General features: G+C 55.4%; 1 protein-coding gene across 10 annotated transcripts in view; it reads left to right on the top strand.

Moving 5' to 3' along the window:
• SPTAN1 (spectrin alpha, non-erythrocytic 1) overlaps positions 1 to 21,643 on the top strand; it is a 56,285-nt gene that overhangs the window by 33,349 nt on the left and 1,293 nt on the right. For 3 of the 10 annotated variants that reach the window (XM_053919961.2, XM_045197054.3, XM_053919948.2), the window contains 28 exons: positions 187 to 234; positions 961 to 1,052; positions 1,329 to 1,473; positions 1,560 to 1,741; positions 3,260 to 3,359; positions 3,523 to 3,720; positions 3,819 to 3,965; positions 4,676 to 4,779; positions 4,887 to 5,049; positions 5,426 to 5,440; positions 7,303 to 7,434; positions 7,644 to 7,781; positions 8,719 to 8,823; positions 10,717 to 10,925; positions 11,773 to 11,893; positions 12,116 to 12,237; positions 12,544 to 12,676; positions 14,299 to 14,397; positions 14,670 to 14,829; positions 15,465 to 15,541; positions 15,957 to 16,166; positions 16,494 to 16,790; positions 17,271 to 17,383; positions 17,747 to 17,764; positions 18,923 to 18,985; positions 20,177 to 20,231; positions 21,221 to 21,417; positions 21,550 to 21,603. In XM_053919961.2, coding sequence (XP_053775936.1) covers positions 187 to 234; positions 961 to 1,052; positions 1,329 to 1,473; positions 1,560 to 1,741; positions 3,260 to 3,359; positions 3,523 to 3,720; positions 3,819 to 3,965; positions 4,676 to 4,779; positions 4,887 to 5,049; positions 5,426 to 5,440; positions 7,303 to 7,434; positions 7,644 to 7,781; positions 8,719 to 8,823; positions 10,717 to 10,925; positions 11,773 to 11,893; positions 12,116 to 12,237; positions 12,544 to 12,676; positions 14,299 to 14,397; positions 14,670 to 14,829; positions 15,465 to 15,541; positions 15,957 to 16,166; positions 16,494 to 16,790; positions 17,271 to 17,383; positions 17,747 to 17,764; positions 18,923 to 18,985; positions 20,177 to 20,231; positions 21,221 to 21,417; positions 21,550 to 21,603 — 3,497 coding nt within the window. The remainder of the gene's footprint in view (positions 1 to 186; positions 235 to 960; positions 1,053 to 1,328; positions 1,474 to 1,559; positions 1,742 to 3,259; positions 3,360 to 3,522; positions 3,721 to 3,818; positions 3,966 to 4,675; positions 4,780 to 4,886; positions 5,050 to 5,425; positions 5,441 to 7,302; positions 7,435 to 7,643; positions 7,782 to 8,718; positions 8,824 to 10,716; positions 10,926 to 11,772; positions 11,894 to 12,115; positions 12,238 to 12,543; positions 12,677 to 14,298; positions 14,398 to 14,669; positions 14,830 to 15,464; positions 15,542 to 15,956; positions 16,167 to 16,493; positions 16,791 to 17,270; positions 17,384 to 17,746; positions 17,765 to 18,922; positions 18,986 to 20,176; positions 20,232 to 21,220; positions 21,418 to 21,549; positions 21,604 to 21,643) is intronic. The other 7 variants (XM_053919963.2, XM_053919972.2, XM_053919982.2 and 4 more) reach the window with 5 other exon arrangements.

Raw genomic sequence — 21,643 nt, 5'->3', positions numbered from 1 at the left:
GGGTTTTTTTGTGACTTTCCAGGGGTTGATACTTTTATTAATACATCTGCTTGGAATTGTAACGGTGTTCCTTTAAGATAATTTTGGTTAACATTTGGGAACTAATGAATGGCACTTAAAGTCTATGTCCCTTAATTGACAGACACTTGATTAGTCTTGCTCTTCTGCTTTCCTCCTCTACCTTAGTCTGCTCGCCTGATGGTTCACACCGTGGCCACCTTTAATTCCATCAAGGTAAGAAAGCACGGCCAACTGCCCTGCCTCCCCAGAGCTCTTGTCCTCAGTCGGGCGTGAGCTATAGCACATGTCACTCTCCTGGGTCTGAGGGTGTTCTGGGCAAATACTAACTCTTTGTGCGTCAAGGTTGACATCTCCGGCCACAGACTCGCCAGGTCTTGCCAGAGTTAGCCTTCCCCTCCCCATAGGTTCCGGCAGGGCTGGCAGCTGCGAGGAAGGCAGTGGCTGCCCCTCTTGCCTCCTCCCAGGAGAGGCTGGGCCTCCTCCCTTCCTGGAGCTGCAGCAGCTACTCCCTGGCATACAAAGTCCATGATGCTCCTCGGGCCTGCCGGGGCCTGGCGGCGAAGCAGCGGGCCCTGGGGTCTGTCCTCCAGGCAGTCATTTATGAAGCACTTGCTTTGTGGTGGGCATCAGGCTAGGAGCTGAGAGTGAGGGTGAGTCAGCTGCGTCTCCTGCTGCTTCCAGGGCGACTCCCAGGTCAGGCGTGGAGTGTGCACGCCGTCGGATGTGGCTCTAGCTCTGGCGAGGTCTGACCACCCGCACTTGTGCTGGGGTTGTGTACCAATGTGCTCACCTCGGAAGGCTGGAAAGAGAACAGCGTCTGTGTCCCGGCCTCTCCTTTCAAGTGAAACCAGCAGTCCATTGGCCCTTTCCCCAGAGCCTGGGGTGGGCCTGACAGAGGAGGGTCTGCTGCAGAACTGATGCTGTGCTGTCCTCCCGCAGGAACTGAACGAGCGGTGGCGGTCCCTGCAGCAGCTGGCCGAGGAGCGGAGCCAGCTCTTGGGCAGCGCCCATGAGGTGCAGAGGTTCCACAGGTGAGGGCGGCGCAGGGATGGAAGAGTGGGCGCTGAGAATGGCCCAAACCTGCTAACACGTCAGAGTAGCAGCTGGCGCTTGCTGATGTGTGTGCTGTGGCGCCTGGGACCATGTCTGACACGGGTGGATGCTGAGTGCATGAATGTGTCTCTCTGCTTGGAGCTGTTGGTAACCTCTGACGAATGCACAGATGCCAGCGAAAAGTGTCCCTGTTTGTCCTGTTAGGAAGGCAGCTGTTCTCGGCATTTATTAACTTGAGTGTTCCTCACCTATAGAGATGCTGACGAAACCAAAGAGTGGATTGAAGAGAAGAATCAGGCTCTAAACACAGACAATTATGGCCACGACCTGGCCAGTGTCCAGGCGCTGCAGCGCAAACACGAGGGCTTTGAGAGGGACCTGGCGGCTCTGGGCGACAAGGTGAGAGCGTGCGCGCAGTCCTCCTCCATTTTTGCCCAGGGCAGAGCTCCCTTATTTCTGGCTTTCTCACCACTTTCTTCCTCTAGGTAAACTCCCTTGGGGACACAGCCGAGCGCCTGATTCAGTCCCACCCAGAGTCGGCAGAGGACCTACAGGAAAAGTGCACCGAGTTAAACCAGGCATGGAGCAGCCTGGGGAAGCGCGCGGACCAGCGCAAGGCCAAGCTGGGTGACTCCCACGACCTACAGCGCTTCCTGAGTGACTTCCGGTAACCGCCCACCACCCACTCAGCTCTGGGGCCCAGGACCTGTCATTGGTCATTTTCATTCAAAGAGCCGAATGCCAAGAAGACAAGAAGTCTTCTCCTTAGTCACGTGTGCACACACATGCGCACACAGCTCCCTCCCCCGCCAAGTGTTATTTACTCCTTAGACGTGTTTTTCACTTACTGTGGATATACTTCACCCTTTTCCGTATACATTTTTTACTTAAAGTTCTTTAAGTCTACAGAGAAATGGAAAGATTAAACAGGATCACCCCTAATACTCTTCACCGTTCACATACAGTCCCTAGTTAACTTTTATGACATTTGCTTTATTTCTAAATCTATACTTTGGATTCTCTGAACCACATGGAAGCAGGCTGCTGATCCGTGGTACTTCCCCTCCACCCCGTCAGCCTGCAGCTCCTAAGAACAAGGACCTTCTCTGACATAACTGCATTTGCATTACCACCCCTCAGAAATCCAGTACTGATACAGCAGGATTTAATTTGGGTTCATACTTAGGTTTTTCCACTTGTCTCAGATGGCTGTAGGAGGCAGGCTTAGTTTTCGGTACACGATCCAGTTGAGTACCGCTGTCTGCGTTTGGCAGTCTGGCCTCCTTGATCTAAACAGGATCCCTCTGCCCTCAGCGTCGTGACAGCCACATGTTTTCAGAGCCCAGGCCCTTCATCTGGTAGAAGGTGCCGTGACCTGGGACCTCGGTCAGCTTCAGGCTGCAGAGCCTTCCACTGGATGGGCGACTTGGGGCTTGTCGAGTAGTGCTGTGCAGCACGGCGTGGGCGGGTCTTCCTCCATGTTGGTGTTCTCCCTGTCCTCACGCGCTCCTGTCGTGCGCATGTGTCTGTCTGGGGCGTGTCCCCGCTGGGGTTGGGGGCAAGCAGGTGTGCGCCCCGCCTTCACAAGCCTCCAGTGGGAGGTCACAAAATAGTCATTTGGAAGTGGAGAGCTCAGTGGCGTTGAGTGTATTCACAGTGTCATACAACCATCCCTCTCTAGTTTTGAAAACTCATCACTACCCTAGAAGAACACCCTGTGCCCCATACGGAATCACTCCCCATTCTCCACTCCCCTCTGAATCTGCTCTGTGTCTCTGTATGTGCCGGTTTTCTGGGTGTCTGTGTAAAAGGACATGTGTGGCATGTGGCCGCATACGTTGATCTTCGTGCCCCTGTTTGTGCACGTCTGTAAGCGGCTGGGCTACATGCATTGGCTGAGGACTTGGAAGACTGAACCCTAAAGGAGGGCATTTTCATTGGAAGACGTAGCTGTGGTTCACTTAACCACAGCTGTTGTCTATGTAAGAACCTGTTACTCTGTGGGTGGAAAGACCTTAGTTATACACCTAACTTTGCCCAGAGATCTAGCCTCCTTCTCTAGATTGACTAGATTCACCCCAAATAGCCTTCTGGGACAAGAATTCTGTCATTCTCTCTTTTCCTCGGCAGAAAGCCTGCTTGCCCCATAACATAATGACTGTTCCTCTGTCGGTCTGGTTTCCAGGGACCTCATGTCCTGGATCAATGGAATACGCGGGTTGGTGTCCTCAGACGAGCTAGCCAAGGACGTCACCGGAGCTGAAGCTTTGCTGGAACGACACCAGGTACATAGACTGCCCGCTGAGCAGCAGAAATTTGGTTGCTCTGCTGGGCCGGGAAGACCTCACTGTCCCTCCCTTCCCCCGTCACCCTTTGTCATGAGTTGGTGGTTGACACTAGAGTGGGCATCTTCTGCCGGTTACTTAATCCCTTTCCTCCTCTTGGCAGGAACACCGGACAGAAATTGATGCCAGGGCTGGCACTTTCCAGGCATTTGAGCAGTTTGGGCAGCAGCTGTTGGCCCACGGGCACTATGCCAGCCCAGAGATCAAGGAGAAACTCGATATTCTCGATCAGGAGCGTGCAGACCTGGAGAAGGCCTGGGTGCAGCGCAGGATGATGTTGGACCAGTGCCTGGAGCTGCAGGTGCATGTGCTGGGCCATAGCTCCCTGTTAGCCAGAGTTTCTGACCAGGTGTTTCCTCGCCAGAGGCTCCGTCTTCTCACCTGTCTCGCCTTCTTTAGCTGTTCCATCGTGACTGTGAGCAAGCAGAGAACTGGATGGCTGCCCGGGAGGCCTTCTTGAACACGGAAGACAAAGGCGATTCGCTGGACAGTGTGGAGGCCCTGATCAAAAAACATGAGGACTTTGACAAAGCCATTAACGTCCAGGTGAGGCCTGTGCACCTGGGAGTCTGAACTGTGTTTTCCCGATTGCCATCTTCTCGCTTGGCTTTTTCTCCTTTCCTCTGTTAACGGGTAGAATAAAACGTAGTTATTGACTTAAGTCAGCTGAGAGCTCTGGCAGCCTCCTTAAAGTGCAGTGCATGACACTGACCCCAGAAAGGAAGCAGTGTGGTCCCCCGTCACAGCTCCCAGGAGTCCCTATGCGGGCCAGGAAAAACGAGTCACGGGAGTGCTTTTGTTAACTTTACAACCAGTCCCGAGGGTTTGAAGATGGGGCGCCGCGGGGGACATTCGTTGTGAATAGGAAGGAGACAGGGCTGCGGGCTGGTCAGGAGGGGAGCACACTACCGGAAATCGGAGGGATATAATACCACGCTTCGGTGTAGAAACCACTGTGCTGAACACCTGACCCCCTGCTCCCGTTAGCCTGGTTTTGTACGTGGCATGTGCTGGTGTCCCAGCCCCTGCGCCCCCAGTGTGACCCGGAGTCTTCTTGAGTTAAACTGTAGTAATGATTGAAATCAAGCTTGCTTTTGGCTTTTTGCACTCCTGCTTCTAAAGTGTCGGTGTATTCCGATCCTGCCACCGGCTAGTTCTCAGTCACCCAAAATAACCACTCTCTGCGTGAGACCTGCAGCCTGCACCAGGCGGTGCCGCATTGCCCACCTTGTCCTCACGCCTTTGCTTGCCCGCAGGAGGAGAAGATCGCCGCTCTGCAGTCCTTTGCCGACCAGCTCATCGCTGCTGGCCACTATGCCAAAGGCGACATTTCTAGCCGGCGCAATGAGGTTTTGGACAGGTGGGTGTTCCGCAGTGCTGACAGAGCCCGCCACGCCTGTGGGAGAGCCCTGGCCAGTCCTGCTGGAGGGGCGTTTGCTCACTTGGGTCCCCGTCTCCCTTGCTTAGGTGGCGACGTCTTAAAGCCCAGATGATTGAGAAAAGGTCCAAGCTGGGAGAATCGCAGACTCTCCAGCAGTTCAGCCGGGACGTGGATGAGATCGAGGCTTGGATCAGCGAGAAACTGCAGACCGCGAGTGACGAGTCCTACAAGGATCCCACCAACATCCAGGTGAGCTGACTGGGGTGGGCTGCTGTCTGCCCAGTAGCTGGTGTTCTTGAGCAGGTTGGGTTAAGTACGACGTCTTTAAAAGGGGGGTACACCTATCACAGTTTCCTGGTGAAGCCAGTGAGAATTTTCTTAAGAAGTTGGGCTGATGGAAGGGTCCCAGTGAGTTGCCGGAGCCCGTTGAGAGCTGCTTCGTCCCTACTGAAACCGTCAGTGTCTGCTGTGAAAAGGCTGTGTGTAGAGTGCCCTTCTGTTTGCTGTCCCTGGACGCTGGGCTTCCCAGGGGAAGTAGGACAGCAACGCGGGTTTCTGTGTAGTAGCTGATTTGCGTATTCACACCAGTGTACTGAACTCTTGTTATCTCCATCTGTTTTTGTAGCTTTCCAAGCTGCTGGTAAGTTTTGTGTTCTTCAAAAGTTTTAGTTAAATGAGCTCCAGTATTTGTGCTCTTCTGTGTAGACTCTTGTGATTGTGGTCACACGCAGTCTGCTGGTGTCACTCCATCCATCTTTTCATCTCTAATCATCCATCGCACTCCGTCCAAGTGTCCCTGTGGGGTGTGGCTTTCTCTGTTGTCCTTAGCCTGCAGCCCTTCATTCCTCGTGCCCTCTCCCAGTTTATCACGTAGGCGAGTTCTGTGCGGTGTTTGATTTGAGGGGCAGTAACTGACTGCTTTCTTTTTAGAGGTATATCTTCTAAAGATTGTATTTATTTGTTATTTTTGGAGAGGGGAGAGGGGAGGGAGAAAGAGAGGGAGAGAATCATCAATATGTGAGCAATACATTAATCAGTTGCCTCTCGTGTGCCCCTACTGGGGACCTGGCCCTCAATCCAGGCATGTGCCCTGACTGGGAGTCGAACCGGCAACCTTTCGGTTCACAGTCCAGCACTCAGTCCACTGAGCCACACCAGCCAGGGCAAGATGCTTCTTTGAAAAAATGGAACAGCTTTTTCCGTGTAGACATAGGCTCCTGGCCTTTGGTAGCCTAGGCCAGGGGGTCTAGCAGAGTGTAAGAATTTCATGCTGGTCACAGAAGAGGGGCAGGAAGGGACCCACAGAGAGGTAGATGACCTCCCAAAACAAAGAAGAGCCAGGGGCAAAGCGCTGAGAAAAACGGGGACGTTGTCCAAGGGGCAGTGAAACGGACTTTTCTGTCCAAATGTAGTTCAGGATTGCCTGAATGCATGGAAGAAAGGAAGTAATAGAATAGATGAGATTCAAACCAAAGAGTGATCGGACCGAGAAGAAAAGTAAATTGGGCTTCAGCAAGATTTGTGGGTACTTGAGACCTCTCGTTCTTGTTTTGGGGCACAGGTGCCAGGGACCCGGCAGGGATACTTGGGGTCGGTGCTGTGGTCTGCAGCCAGGTGGCTCCGTCCTTTGACAGTTGCTACCCCTGAAATCAAACACTTGCTGCAGAATTCTTCCCCAGCTACACTGCTTTTTTATTCCTTTTAGTTCTTTTTTCCCCAAATAACATTCTGCCCTAAGACCCTGCATTTCTCACCCAGAATTGTGCCACAGCTGCGTCCTTGCACTTGTGTCTCGTGTTCCCTTGCCTCCCTTCCTCGGTGGATTCCTGAAAACACTGCCAGGCCCCTGCATCGGGAGCCTACCACTCTTCTGGCCCTCCCTTTTCTTAGCAAAGATTCGTCCCTGCCCGGACTGAAGCCTGGGTTTTGACGGCACCTGGGAGTTTTGGTAATGACAACTGCCAAGTGAGAAGCCCACTGAGCCCGGCGTGCAGCCGCTGGAGGCCTCTCCTCTGTCACAGACAGCCACCCTGACCGTCACGTACGCTGCTGCGTAGCGATCGCTGCCTTAGATGAGGAGAGAGATTTGAGTGTGTGTTAGTGTGAGAGCCTCCGTCCATTGAGGAGAAAGACGTGGGCAGAAATTGATGTACAAGTAGATTCAAAACTGCAGCTGGCCATTGCAGTCTTCTGAAAAGTGTTAGAAAGTGTTTAATTCCAGGATTTCAATCCCAAATAGCCAGTCCTGCTGATTTAAGAGTCGACCCAATTTACCTGCTCCTGAGCTGGTGCATTTCCTTCCTGCTTGCCCAGCCCTCGAGCTGAACCCCAACAGGTTGACCCCACGGCAGTCACACAGACACTGTGGTTGCGGTCTCTAAAAAAAGCTGACCCTCACCCCAGGTCTTTACGTTCGCTCCCTTCCTTCTGAGAATCCCTTCTCCCCGAGAAGCTGTCAAGTGCAGGACCAGGCTTTGAAAGGTGGTTTTTTGCTGTTTTTAGAGCAAGCACCAGAAGCACCAGGCCTTCGAAGCAGAGCTGCACGCCAATGCCGACCGAATCCGTGGTGTCATTGACACGGGCAACTCCCTGATTGAGCGCGGGGCCTGCGCTGGCAGCGAGGACGCTGTGAAGGTGGGCCCCCGGCTCTGCATGGGCCCCACAACGCCGGGCGGTGGTGACAGAGCAGCGGCTTCGGCTGCACACAGACGGGGGTGCGAGCGGGAGTGGCTGCTCTGAGCATCTTCGATCCCCCCCCACCCCGAGAGTGTGTCAAGTCAGCTTGAGCAGCGCGGGTTCTTCCTGGATTTCACAGTCTCTAATGGCTCCCGTCTCTCTCCCAGGCTCGGCTGGCAGCCTTAGCTGACCAATGGCAGTTCCTGGTGCAGAAGTCCGCTGAAAAGAGCCAGAAACTGAAAGAAGCCAACAAGCAGCAGAACTTCAACACTGGAATCAAGGACTTCGACTTCTGGCTCTCGGAGGTAATGCCAAGAATTTCCCCTCCCGTCGCGAGAAGATGTCTAGTCACTTGGGGCGATAGGTCTGTCAGCGAGCCTAAAACCATGAGAAGTCGGGCTCTCCTGATGTACCTTTTAGCAAAAATCTTCATTATCGCATGGGAGCCGAGTGATGTACGTGACTCAGGAGGGAGAGAGGGAAGGAACATTTGGAGAAGAGTGAGCTTATTTTTGATGGCCTTGGGCTCACTCCTCCAGAGGGAGTGCAGCTAGAAACCAGAAGAGCAGTGAGTTGGGGAGCCAGCCAACAGTGCACGCTGAGTGGGGGAGTGCAGAGAGGAGAAGAGACGGGGACTTTGGAGCCCACCACCCCACGTATTCTGTCCATGCACACTTACATGAACATCTGTGTAACTGTATTTTTTATATATAGCTGGGCTCGCGGGGTACTTTTTGTTAGTATGTACTGGGAGTGTTACCCCCGCGTCACTAGGCATCCCTCCTGATCATTTGAATATCTGTGCAGGTCTGGGTAGTGTTAGTTGTGCTGTCCCAGATCCGGTCCTACATGGTGGGGCATTCCGGTCGTTGGTGCTCCACGCTGCGTGGCAGCGAACAGCCCTGTGTGCCATCTCCTCCCATGGTGCCAGTTACTCCCCCAGCGGCGCTTCCTTGACGTGGGATTGCTCTGCGTTCTGCCATCCAACCACCTTGAAGGCTCTGTAACCCTGCCTTCCGCTGTAGCGTTGAAATTCCCGGGTGCTTGAGTTGTTGATTGACAGAAAGGGGGAGCACCTTAGGCCGTGCGGGCTGAGCCAGGGTGAGCAGGCACAGCAGTAACTTGTGATGAGGAGTGTGCAGCCTCCCAGCTAAGACCAGGAATAGCAGCTGGGCAGCCTGGATGTTCCAGAACTCTCTGTGTGTACTATACCGCAGCCTTTTGCTTTTGTTCCGCTGCCAGGTGGAGGCCCTTCTGGCATCTGAGGATTACGGCAAAGACCTGGCTTCTGTGAACAACTTGCTAAAGAAACATCAGCTGCTGGAGGCGGATATATCTGCCCACGAGGTGAGCAGAGGGAGAGGGGCGGCCAGGCCGGTGCCCGGATGCGGCTGTGCCTGTGGGAAAGGAGAGGGGTGTCCGTTACTCAAAGCCGAGGCTCGCAAACACTGTAGTCTTGGGACCGCTTCATACCTTCAGCTGTCGTTGAGGGGCCCTGCAGAACGTGTGAGCTCTGTTTATCAATATTTTCCATTATTGAAAGGAAATAAACTTTAGAAGTTAGACTTTACACATCAACATCAACGTGTTACATACTGTATGATTTCACTTACATAACTTTCTCAAAACGGCAAGCGTTCAGAGGTGGAGAACACACGAGCGGTTCCCAGGGGTCTGGGCGGGGTGAGAGTGGAAAGGTCCGAGGAGGTTTCTTCCTGCCGACAGAGCAATGCCTGGGGCTTGGTTTCGGTGGTGATTGCACGGTCTACAGCACGCTCCCAGGGGCGCGCACAAGTGAGTGTGGGAAGAAAGGGTGGGGTCTGAATGGGGCCTGTGGGCCAACAATGGCAGCGTCAGCGGGGTTGCCAGTTTGGGTCCTGTGCCGTGGAAGGCGTGGCCGTGGGGACCTGTGGGGGGACACAGAGACCCTGTGCTGTTCGTGCAGCTTCTCTTGCAGAGTCTAAGTTTATCAGTCCACTTAAAGTAGTCATAAACCCATCAGGAATTAACATAACTAACGTTTTCATGAATTACAACTAAATTTTTCCAAAAACAAAGAAAGCAAGAAGAGTGGCATTGGCTATATTTTTGCAAATCTCTTCAGTGTTCAGCTTCATAGAAGCCAGCTGGCCTCTCCTGGCTGCTCCTGGGCTCAGGTGTTGTGGGCGTCATCCGACGCCGAGCCGTGCGCAGGTGTTGTGAGGAGCGGGGAGCGTTTCATTGGGCTCATTAACATGAACGTTCGCTGCTGCACCACACGCAGTCAGTGGCCATTTGCTAACTGTCAGTTGCAAAGTGGACGCTGAAGCCCTATCAATTTTTTACACTGTTTTCTGTTCACGTGGGGCTTTGAGGGGCTCTTTTACCTGTGCATGAGGTTACAGCACCATTTGGAAAACCTGGCTCGCTGAGTTACATAGATCTGAATGCAGGCACATTTCATTGTATCTCCCGCTTGGTTAACGTCACAGCCAGTCTCCACACAGAAGGCCTTCCCCGTCAGAACACTGTCAGGCTCACAGAGGAAGGCAGAAATTTCCCAAAGTCCTGATTTTCTCATGCAAATTTGAATTTTATCATTAGCAAAACCTCAGTTTTCCTTAAAGTGACAGGTTTACTTTTTTAATACCCGACACAGTATTTGTCAGATCCCGGAGTCCAAAAGAGCAGTTGTCTGCTGGTGGTCCTTTCCAGTAAATGGTGGTCCGTGAGGAAGGTAGCTCGGTGAGCGCGCACCGCGTGCTTTTCCTCAGGCCGTCCCTGGACTTGAGTTCGCACAGCGGTGCTTGTGTGTGTTTCCGTTGTGTCACTCGGGATAGTAAATAGTGATGCGTGCTCCGAGACAGGTGTCAGTGCAGTTAACAGCTCTTGCTGCCTTTTAAACGGTGTTGGCGAGGCAGCGTTTTTACTGGGAATGCAGGGCGGTGAAGAGTTGATTTCTGTACTGTGGATCGTGTGGCCTGAGCTAGGGCTTCAGCGTGCGCGCACGCGCACACACACACACACACACACACACACACCGTCCCCACTTACACACCCAATGCCCCATGGGTGCACAGATAGTTTTGGCCTTGAAGAAGCTTGCAGTCCACATACCACACACTGAGAATATCAACACTCCACACCTAGTGTATCTTCAACCGACTTGTCGGGGAGGAGCATTCCCTGAGCTCTGATTGACAAGCAGGTACCCACGGAGACCCAGATTTCTGACCCCTCCCATTTTGTCCCCTACCCCAGGATCGCCTGAAGGACCTGAACAGCCAGGCAGACAGCCTGATGACCAGCAGTGCCTTCGACACCTCCCAAGTAAAGGATAAGCGGGATACCATCAACGGTCGTTTCCAGAAGATCAAGAGCATGGCGGCCTCCCGGCGAGCCAAGCTGAACGAGTCCCATCGCCTGCATCAGTTCTTCCGGGACATGGATGACGAGGAGTCCTGGATCAAGTACGTGCTCCTGCGACATCATGCTCTGGGCCACTGGGACGCCCCTTGAGCCTTCAGTGGCAGTCGGAACCGCAGGGCTGAGTGAGAGTCAGGAGGTCCGGGTCTCTCCTGGACTGTGGTGGTAAGACGGGAGTGTTGCAGCAAGGGCACGGCCTCAGCAGCCACGCTGTGCTGGGTGCTGGCTCCATCCACCATACTCACTGGGGAATGGCCTCGGTTTCTTCTCCGGACATCCAGGTGTGCGGTGATACTGGTCAGTGACGGCCTCCAAATGGTACTGATTGATGCATAATGGTTGCACTAGACCTTGCTTAGATCTTCCCTGAGATCCCTGGGGAAATCAGTGAGCTCCTGTGTGGAAAAGACAGTCTGTTTTCTTCTGGGGAAGATCGATTCTGGAAGGAAGGAGAGGAGTTTGTTTTTAGTCCTCTCCCCAAAACTTCAGTCTACCTTTTCTAGTTGGTGTAGCATATAAACAGACCAACCTAAAGTGGGGGGAATCTCTTTAATTCCTCACTTGAAAAGAAAAAAGATTTTGTCAAGGTCTCTAATTCTGTGTGTGATACTTGTCCATTTGGTGAAGTGGGTCAAAGGGCAGTGCCACAGCACACCCCACCCTCTGCGGAGGCGGACACGGTGCGTGCTCCCACGCATGTGTGCAGACACTTCGTCTGGGAAATAGAGACTTGTGGTTTCCGGAAGACTGGTGGGGTTTTCCTGGAGGGAGGGGTGGATGGATGTCAGCGAAGGGCATCGTGAGGCCGTAGCTCTCACAGCGGTTCTGCCCGGACACCGCCAGTTAGAAGCGTGGCGGTGTGGGCACTGACTGCCTGCCTGTATTGCCCAGAGAGAAGAAGCTGCTGGTGAGCTCCGAGGACTATGGCCGAGACCTAACGGGCGTTCAGAACTTGAGGAAGAAGCACAAGCGGCTGGAGGCCGAGCTGGCTGCTCATGAGCCTGCTATTCAGGTGAGGCCTGCCCTGGAGGAGAGGGCGCCAGGCGGGGGGATGGGCCCCAGTGGCACACGGCAGTCCTTTGCTCTTCTTCACGTCACCAAGGCCTCTCCAGTGTCTGTGACCCCCTCGCCCCAAACTGGGAGGAAGTTCTGGATTTGGTGCTGAGGACTTTGCCTGGAAGCAGCTAGAAGCTTGGCTAAAGATGGCTGTTAACCTGCCCTTCTCGCCTGTCAGGGCGTCCTAGACACTGGGAAGAAGCTGTCTGACGACAACACCATCGGGAAGGAGGAGATTCAGCAGCGCCTGGCGCAGTTCGTGGAGCACTGGAAGGAGCTGAAGCAGCTTGCGGCGGCCCGGTGAGCAGCTGGGGGAGGAGCTCTGGGCCCTCATGCCGCCTCCTGGACCCTATCCCTGGGTGTGCAGGGGCCACAGCTAGCTTGCTCCAGAGCCCCCTCTGATGGCCCCTGGCGAGCTGGTTCCGATATGAGAACCTGGCCGAGCGTGTGGCCCCAGAATTTCCCGCTCCACCAGCGCTTTGTATTAGGCAGGAGGCTTGACTGAGCCGTTTACCTCCTGCACTTGGCAGTGTTTTCAAGCTTGTTCACACTCAGAATCAAAGTCGGAAGAGGTCACAGCTAATTTCTTCTGTCTGCTGTAAATAGGGGCCAACGGCTAGAAGAGTCCTTGGAATATCAGCAGTTTGTAGCCAACGTGGAAGAAGAAGAAGCCTGGATCAATGAGAAAATGACCCTGGTGGCCAGTGAAGATTATGGAGACACTCTGGCTGCCATCCAGGTCAGAGAACTGGGAGATGCCACCTGCCTCCTTTCTCAGCCCCTGCCTCTGGTCCCCGTTTCCTGCTGGTTTGTGGAGTGGCTGTGCTCTTAGCAGAGGGTGACAGAGCCAGCGGCCAAGGTGGCATTGGTTGGCTTTTGCCCTCAAGATCTTGCACTGGAGGTGCCGTCCCTCTGCAGACAAAGCTGGCCTGACTTTGTGGGCCCCGGTACTGTTGCTTTGCTGTGGCCGGCATTAGGACTGTGACCCATGGGTGGCTGTGTTGTCTTATTCTGGAGGCTGGAAGTCAGAGGAAGGTGTAGACAGGCCCTCGCTCCCCGAAACTTCTGGGGAGGGTCCTTCCTTGCCTCTTCCAGTTTTGGTGGCCCCAGGCAGTCCTTGGCTCTGGCTGCATCACTCCAGGCCCTCTGTTCTCAGTGGCTGTCTTCCCTCTGTGTCTGGGTCTTCCTGGGGCATCTCTCCGGGTGTGTCTGTGTCTAGATTTCTTTTTGCTTCTAAGGACACAGCCATGGGGTTCAGGCCCAGCCTAATGACCTCACCTTCACTTGATCACCTGCAGAGACCCCAGGTGCACGTCCACAGGAGCTGGGGTTAGGGCTTCATCATACCTTTTGTGGGCACTCAGTTCAACACACAGCATACATCTACGATCTACGTACGTGGGGTCACTTCGCTCTGTAACAACCCTAAAAATAGCAGTCTCTTCACAGTCATCTGTGAATCGGGGGACAGTCCATCTGCTGCTCCCCCTTGGGCTCCCTCACAGCTGCCCTGAGGTGCAGAGGGCAGCCGGGCTGAGATCCGTGAGCGACACTCAGGCTGACGGCGGCCGGCCCCTCCACGCGGCCTCTCCTCTCCCAGCAGCCCAGCCCGCCTGCCTGAGGTGGGATCACACAGGCACAGGCGGAACCTGCCAGGGGTCTGTGGACCTAGTCTCAGATGTGACACGACGTCCTCACTGCCTTCTCTGGGTCCACGTCGTCACAAAGCAGCCCAGGTTCACGGGTGGATGAGTAGACTCCTTTCTTGATAGGACGGGCAGCACATTATGCTAGAATGTTCCTGAATGTGTGCCACCAGCTGCAGAAAGAGTCTGCATTCCCAAGAATCGGGGCAGCCCCTGAGCCACGCCCCTCACAGTGGGGACCCTGTGCAGCTAGTCAGGGTGGCAGAGCTAGAATTGAAACGGGTGAGGGAGTTCCTGCCTCTGCAGTTCGGGTCCTGGGAGCGTTGTCTCCAGCGCTTCCGTGGTGCTCAGGACGAGCCTGGGAAGGTCCCTAAGGACGTGTGTGCTCAGGAGTGTCTGCTTCCTCTGCGGCTTGTTTTCTGTCCCCTCTGGGAAGAGAGACACTGTGCCAACTGACTGCCAAGAGTTTGCCCCCCTTAGAAAGGCCGTCCCTGGCATTGCTTCTGAGGCCAGCGCCCCGCCAGTTACTCTCGCTGCACCCTGGGTTTACCCCCTTCAGACTTGCCCATTTATTTCCGTACCTGTCTGCCATCTTAGTCCCCAGCTAGACGGATGCATGCGAGGGCTGCACCTTCCAGGCTTGTTACCTCCGTCCCGACCTGGCATGTTGGTGCATGCCAGGCGCTCAGTGCCCGTCCCGCTGCCTCCCTTGCAGGGTTTGCTGAAGAAACACGAAGCTTTCGAGACAGACTTCACTGTGCACAAGGACCGCGTGAATGACGTCTGCACTAACGGACAAGACCTTGTTAAGAAGGTGAGCCTGGCCCCCCGTGAGACCCAGGTTTCTGATGCCGGGACGCCCACATGCGGGCACCTCAGTTGTCCGCCGGCACTCATACCCAGGACAATCGCCAAAGCTTTGCACGAGGCCAGTAGCAGTGCCACGCCTGTGTTTCATGAAGAGGGGAGGCCCCAGGGTTGGCTAGTTTCTCCCTTCTGAAGCCAGCCAGTAAAGGGAGGGCACGGGCTAGGCGAGCGCAGCAGGCACCGAGGCTGACCGGAGTGTGCCTTCCCTTCGTGGCCTAGAACAATCACCATGAGGAGAACATCTCTTCCAAGATGAAGGGCTTGAATGGGAAAGTATCCGACTTGGAGAAAGCTGCTGCCCAGAGGAAAGCAAAGCTTGACGAGAACTCGGCCTTCCTTCAGTTCAACTGGAAGGCGGACGTGGTGGAGTCCTGGATCGGTAAGCACTGTCCTGGGGTGGCCCCAAGTTTTTCACCCCCTAGCCCAGCAGGGCTGTTCCGACCCCCAAGCTTGCCTACTCCCTTGGCAGTGGGTTTTCTTCTGCAGAGAAGAAACTAATCAGATGCGGGCATCTCGGAGAACCTGCTGCCCGGGCAGACCTGGAGCTGGTGTCCTGCCCCAGAGAGCTGGGGCCACGGCAGTGCTTGGCACGGGGCTCCCACATGGGTTTGCCAAAAAAAAAAAAAAAATGCTCTTGGCCAGTGAAAGAAGCAGTGGAGGTCACAATAGGAACAAAATGGGCACAGCAGCTGGCACCAGGCTGCATCGGCGCTGCCGTCAGCCAGCTGCGTGGGTCCAGGGTGCGCTCAGCTTTCCGGAGAGAGGGAACTAGACTCTGATTCTGGGACCACGTGACCGTGGTCGTGCTGTCACCTAAGAAGAGGCTGAACCTCGTATCTTCATAGCACAAACAGAGAATGGGAGTCTGGGGCGCACGGAGGGGCCAGTTAACGTGGGTTCAGAGACTGCTGTTGGTGATACTGAAATTGAAACCAAAAAATAACTGCCTCATTTTTTTTTTAACTTAATCTCACTACACCGAGGAGATTTATATTTCCCATGCTTGGTTTCTAGGTGAAAAGGAGAACAGCTTGAAGACGGATGATTATGGCCGAGATCTGTCTTCTGTCCAAACTCTCCTTACCAAACAGGTCAGTTGTGACCCCTTGGCTGACTGATTGAAGTTTGCTCAAACAGTAGTTCCCGGGAGATAAGTGGTGCTCTGCATCTTTCGTCGAGACATCTGACTCTCACGTTAGGCCCAGGGACTTGGCAGTACACGTGGCACAGTCTGGTCCTTGGGCCACTGCCACACTAGGCGTGAGTGCGGCGGCCCAGTGGGTGCAAAAGGCTGTGTGCCGCAGGGCGCGCTGTGGGCTTACCCTCAGTCTGCCTGGGGGGCTGGAAAGATGCTGCTGTCCTAACCTGCAGTCTCAAGGACAAGGGCAGGTGTGACCCAGTGGCAGGACAAGGTGGGGACTTCAGGCTGACAGTCTGGCTATGGTACCAAACCAAGTTCAAGTCTTGATGCTGTGACTGCAGAGTAACTCAGGGCTCCCGTTCCAGGAAACCTTCGACGCTGGCCTGCAGGCCTTCCAGCAGGAGGGCATTGCCAACATCACGGCCCTCAAAGATCAGCTGCTGGCCGCAAAGCACATCCAATCAAAGGCCATCGAGGCCCGGCACGCCTCCCTCATGAAGAGATGGAGCCAGCTTCTGGCCAACTCGGCTACTCGGAAGAAGAAGCTGCTGGAAGCCCAGAGTCACTTCCGCAAGGTACGGGTGGGCCGGGCAAAGCTCCACTGGCCCAGCACCCGGGGAAGGAGAGCCTGCCTGCCGCTTGCCATGCGGGGCCATCAGCTTGGCACAGGGGTTGTGCTCAGGGGCGTGGGGTCACCCTCGTGAGATTGCCGTTCAGATGCACCCAGGAGAGAGGGGAGTGGGGAAGACAAAACTTCTCAGCCGGGGAAGTGGGAGGAGGGAGCTGAGCCAGCCACCTGCTGTGTCAACCCTGGCGCCCAGGGAGCCTTTCCTGCCCGCCACCCGCCCTGCCTGGTCCTCCCGCCCTGGGAGCTGCCACAGCTCGGTCTCCTCTGCTTTCAGGTGGAGGACCTCTTCCTGACCTTCGCCAAAAAGGCTTCTGCCTTCAACAGCTGGTTTGAAAACGCAGAGGAGGATTTGACGGACCCCGTGCGCTGCAACTCCCTGGAAGAAATCAAAGCCTTGCGTGAGGCCCACGACGCCTTCCGTTCCTCCCTCAGCTCAGCCCAGGCCGACTTCAACCAGCTGGCCGAGCTGGACCGCCAGATCAAGAGTTTCCGCGTGGCCTCCAACCCCTACACCTGGTTCACCATGGAGGCCTTGGAGGAGACCTGGAGGAACCTGCAGAAGATCATCAAGGTACCCTTCCCGCTGCTCTCTGCACTCCTGCCGGGCTCTCTGCCAGGGACCTGGTCAGAGAAACCCCTTCCAGCAGGAGAGCAGTGAGACGGGGCGGAGGAGGCGGGGTTGCATTTCTCGGAAGTTAGCACGGGTATCAGTCTAGCCATCGCCCATTGCCTGCCACCGGTCACTTCCCGGCACGTCTTCCCAGAGTTCCCAGGGGGGTGTCAAGCAGCCAGAGAATTACTGAGTGTTGTGAGCTCATGGAGTGTCTCCCAGACTCCTTCCTACTGTCCTTGGGTTGAGGTTAACACCCAGTTTTCCTGACCCCCAGAGCGATAGTTCTCACGTTCAGTGTCAGAAAACGACTTTCTGCCACTCTCAAATGATAAGGCCAGCTGACCCTCCATTCCCGAGGGCAGAGCCTTCTGCGTCCTGAGCCTGTCCATGCAGGGGGAGCTGGGGTGAAAATGGCCTCTGCCTCCCTTTGGTCCTTAGGAGAGGGAGCTGGAGCTGCAGAAGGAGCAGCGCCGGCAGGAGGAGAATGACAAGCTGCGGCAGGAGTTCGCGCAGCATGCCAACGCCTTCCACCAGTGGATCCAGGAGACCAGGTGCGGCTCAGCCCCGGGAGCGCTCTGGGCCTCAGGCTGAGTGCCCAGGCCCTGGGGAGCTTTGCATGAAAGAAGGCATCCTGGGCACTAAGGAAGAGAGTAGGAGCACGGGAGCTGGAGGGGTGGGCAGTGTTGGGACAGTGTTCTTGGAGGGACTTCGCCCAATTGGGTGGGACCATGCATGGCCCCTGGTCAGCCCTGAGCAGCGACTTAGCGGCAGACTGGTGGGTTGAGTGCAGGGTGGGTACTGATGATGTCGGTTTTTTCTTTCTTTTCTCGTGTCCCTCTCTGTCCCCCACCTCCTGATTGCTGCTCTCCGGATACTGCCTTGTCTCGTGGCTGCTGGAACCCCCATCTCCACAGAACGTATCTCCTCGATGGGTTAATATTGTCTCCTTACTTCTCGGGGATTGTGGTGTGGTGGTGTCTTGTGTGCTTGTCCCTCTGCCCTCTGTCCCCCTGTGGCCTGGCTTGCAGAGGATCCCAGGCTGGGCCTTCCTATGCCTCCGTGCCCAGGGCAGGCTGCATTTCCCCTGCCCTGTCCCCGTCACCTTACAAGGAGTGTGGGCCGTGCCCCACAGCCCGCTGTCTGACAGCCTACGGTCTGGGGTGGAGGGGTACTCCCACCTTGCTGTTCCGATTCCAGGGGCTCTCAGGTAGGGAATGTGACTGAGCTGGGAGGCCAGAGCTGAGGCCAGGCCTCTGGGAATCCCCATGCTGTCTCGGCCACGGGGTGGCACTGGCTGCCTCTTCTGCCTCCTCTCCTCAGGTGTCCAGGGGGACTGTACTTAGTCCTTAGGAGGCCGTGGGCGTAAAGCGGGTGACAGTGTTTAGGAGCTCAGGCTGGTTCAGTAAGTTTCCAGCTGTGCACTGACCCTCCCCCAGCAACCCCAGTTTTCGGGGGGTGGAGGGTAGGGACAGGTGTCATTTACCCTAATTGAAGGCAGAAGTGCCCAGTATTTCTGAGTGATAGGGCTTGGGAGGAGCCCAAGAAGAACAGGGCCATCCCACCCACTCCCGGTAGGGGCCTCTCCCACCGGTCTTGGCTTCTGCCTGGCTCGGTCAGCTTTGCATTCTCTCCCAGGCCCATTCTCAGGGCCAGGGTTGGTGGGACCACGGTGCTTTAGAGCAGCACTCCTGAGGCTCTGCGGCAGGTAAATCGAGCAGTGGGAGAAGGAAGCCCGAACAGACCCGTCCCCACGTGCTGAAGGCAGAATGGGTCAGGGTTTAGGGATCCCAGTTCTAGCTTGAGCTTGTAAGCTGCCACATGTCTGCTCTGCCCTGAGCCCCTGGGGCTGTCTGCTGGTCCCGTCTCGTCTCAGTGAGGCACCATGCTCCCCATACCGTGTGGCTCCCCCAGCCCCGTCCTGTCCCGCCCTGCCCATGCACGCTGCTCCAAGGCTGCCTGTCCTCCCAGGTCAGCCCCTAGGCTCCCTGCCTGGGCTCTGCCTGCTCGGGCCTGTGGCGTGTGTCTGTCTCGGTGTGCCCTCCCCTCCCCCTTCCTTTGGTGTATTCATTTGGTTTCTTCTCTTTGAATAGCATAGCCTATCGTCGGGTCATTCGTGTCTATCAGTATGAAGTTGGGGATGATCTGTCCGGAAGGTTTTTCTCCTCTTATTTCTCTTCTTATCTCACTGGTTTTACCGATGCACTCTTGACTTCCCCAGGCGGCTCCGCTTTCTGACTAACCCACTGCCCTCGGCCGCTTGGGACAGAGGGGTCTGTCCTCCTCCCCCTGCACCAGCACCCAGCCTCCCACCCCCAGGTCCGGGGGCTGTGCTTTGCCCTGGGGGACATGGCGTGACTGTGAGTCTGATCTGATCTGCTGGGGTAGGAGGAAGCCTGGTGCCTTGCTTTTGCTAGACACTTTGAACTTGGGGAGATTTCAGAGCTAACCCTGGCTCACTGGGTGTTAAAAGGGTAGGTTGGGGTAAATATGGGTACAGGGGAGGCTGGGCTAAAATCCCACCAAGGACATGCGCACAGTGTGACTTGTCCCTGCACGTGCCCCCAACCCGATTGTCGTCTTCGTTCACTGGAAGCCTTTTGTGGTCTTGCACCGTGTTAACGGGATAGAGGCTCCCCCAGCCCCCTTGCTCTTCTGAACTTGGCCCTGGAAGGAGCCTATGGTGCTGCCTCTAGATCCTGGGACCTGAAGTGGAGGCTTAGTCTCAGCCACCTCCCTCCTTCGGGCAGAATTAGAACCATTTTTAAAGCCCATGTCTGGCCATGATCTCTTAGCGCCCGGTGTCCCTATCTTAGGGGTCCGACTGCGTCGCCCCCCCGGAAGGGGGCCCCCTCCTCGGGAACCTGCAGGAGACCCCAGGGGTTTCTGGGGTGGGTGTCCACTTGGCCTCCCTCCTGCCTAGGGCCTCCCCAGCTGTCGGTGGCAGGGTCCTATGGGGGGCTCTCCCCATCGTGGCTGCAGAGGGGTGCATTGTCAGGCCAGCAGCCCTTCTGTGTTCCTGTAGAGTTGGCTCCTGAGGGGCCCCCGAGGGCCTAGCTGTGTCAGTCACTGTGTCACAGTGGGGCGGGGCCTGAGGAGCCACAAGAGAAAGAGCCCTGGCCTAGGGTAGACAGCACACCGCACGGAGCAGCAGCTTCCCACCTCTGCACAGGGAAAGTATGGCCTGCTCTGCTCCCCGGCCACTTAGGGAAAGACAGCCAACGGCACATGGGTTCAGTTCCTTCATAAAAGGACCTGGAGGCTGCAGGCACTGTCTTATCTAAGGGCAGTTCATTTCAAGCTCACAGGTCCCTCTTGCCTCACTATGATTCATGTTTTACATTTAGGTCCTGCATGGTGGAAGAATCCGGGACCCTCGAATCTCAGCTTGAAGCTACCAAAGTAAGCGCCCCAAGGGCTCCTGACCCCGCTGAGACCCTCCATCAGTCCACCCCAGCAGGCCTGCCTTGTTCTCAGTCCAGCATGAGGTGGGCTGGTTGGGTACCCCTTTCTTTACCCTTGGCTTAAAGCAGCTTGGGCCCCCACCATCTCAAGGAAAGGCTCTGTCTTTGACGGCTGCCCCCTTGAGCTCTGCTTAAAGAGGAAAAGGCTCCTCTCGTCCTTGGTATGTATTGGGTTGGCCAAAAAGTTTGGATTTTTACCTACGATGGCTCTAGTAGTGTTTAGTTGTCTTTAATTTCACTTGAGACAATTTTGTTAGATTGTATTGTGACAGCTGTCATATCAGCGTGCATTTTTTTAAAAGCTTAACAAAATCGGTGAATTTTTGTGTAGACATTTTAACATTGAAGAGGGAAGAAAATATGCAACATTTTGGCTATTATGCTTTATCATTTCAAGAAAGGTAAAAATGCAACTGAAACACAAAAAAAAACGTGTGCAGTGTGTGGAGAAGGTGCTGTGACTGAGCGAATGTGTAGAAAGTGGTTTGCGAAGTTCCGTGCTGGAGACTTCTCGCTGGGCGATACCCCATGGTCGGGTAGGCCAGTTGAGGTCGATAGCGATCAAATCCCGACATTCACTGAGAACTGTCAGTGTTACACCACACCGGAGATGGCCGGCATACTCAAAATACCCAAATCAATAGAGTTATTGGTGAAAATGAAAAACCTTTTTACAGAAGAAACTACACTTTTTCGCCAACCCAGTGGTTTCCCGGGCAGATCCACCCATTGCTCTGTGACACTCATATTGAAGTCCCACCCTCTCCTGAGGCTGCTGGACCCTACACATGGCCCCACCCCGCCTTTCCCTCTGCAGGCAGCCCTGCTGGTCTCAGGCAGGGAGGGTCAGAGCCGTTGATCAGGCTCTTGGGCCTGGCGAGCGAGGCAAGAGCCCGTCCCATATGTCTTTGCTCCCCCACACTGCAGCGCAAGCACCAGGAGATTCGAGCCATGAGAAGTCAGCTGAAGAAGATAGAGGACCTCGGGGCGGCCATGGAGGAAGCCCTGATCCTGGACAACAAGTACACGGAGCACAGCACCGTGGGCCTGGCCCAGCAGTGGGACCAGCTCGACCAGCTGGGCATGCGCATGCAGCACAACCTGGAGCAGCAGATCCAGGCCAGGTACCTGCGCCCGGCACGGAGGGCTGCGGGAAGAACAGTCTCGCCACCTGAGCACAGCTCACCTGGCGCCCAGCAGTCAGGCTACTGCTGTGTGGGGTGGGTCTCGGTCCCTAATCCTCTTCTTTCTTGCAGGAACACAACAGGGGTGACCGAGGAGGCCCTCAAAGAGTTCAGCATGATGTTTAAGTGAGTACACCTGCACCCTTCCTGGGTGGGGCGCAGGCCG

Source organism: Desmodus rotundus, chromosome 1, assembly GCF_022682495.2.
Source record: "Desmodus rotundus isolate HL8 chromosome 1, HLdesRot8A.1, whole genome shotgun sequence".
NCBI classification, from domain to species: Eukaryota; Metazoa; Chordata; class Mammalia; order Chiroptera; family Phyllostomidae; genus Desmodus; species Desmodus rotundus.
The sequence above is the reverse complement of the archived record's forward strand: the minus strand, read 5'-3'. Positions and strand labels throughout refer to the sequence as shown.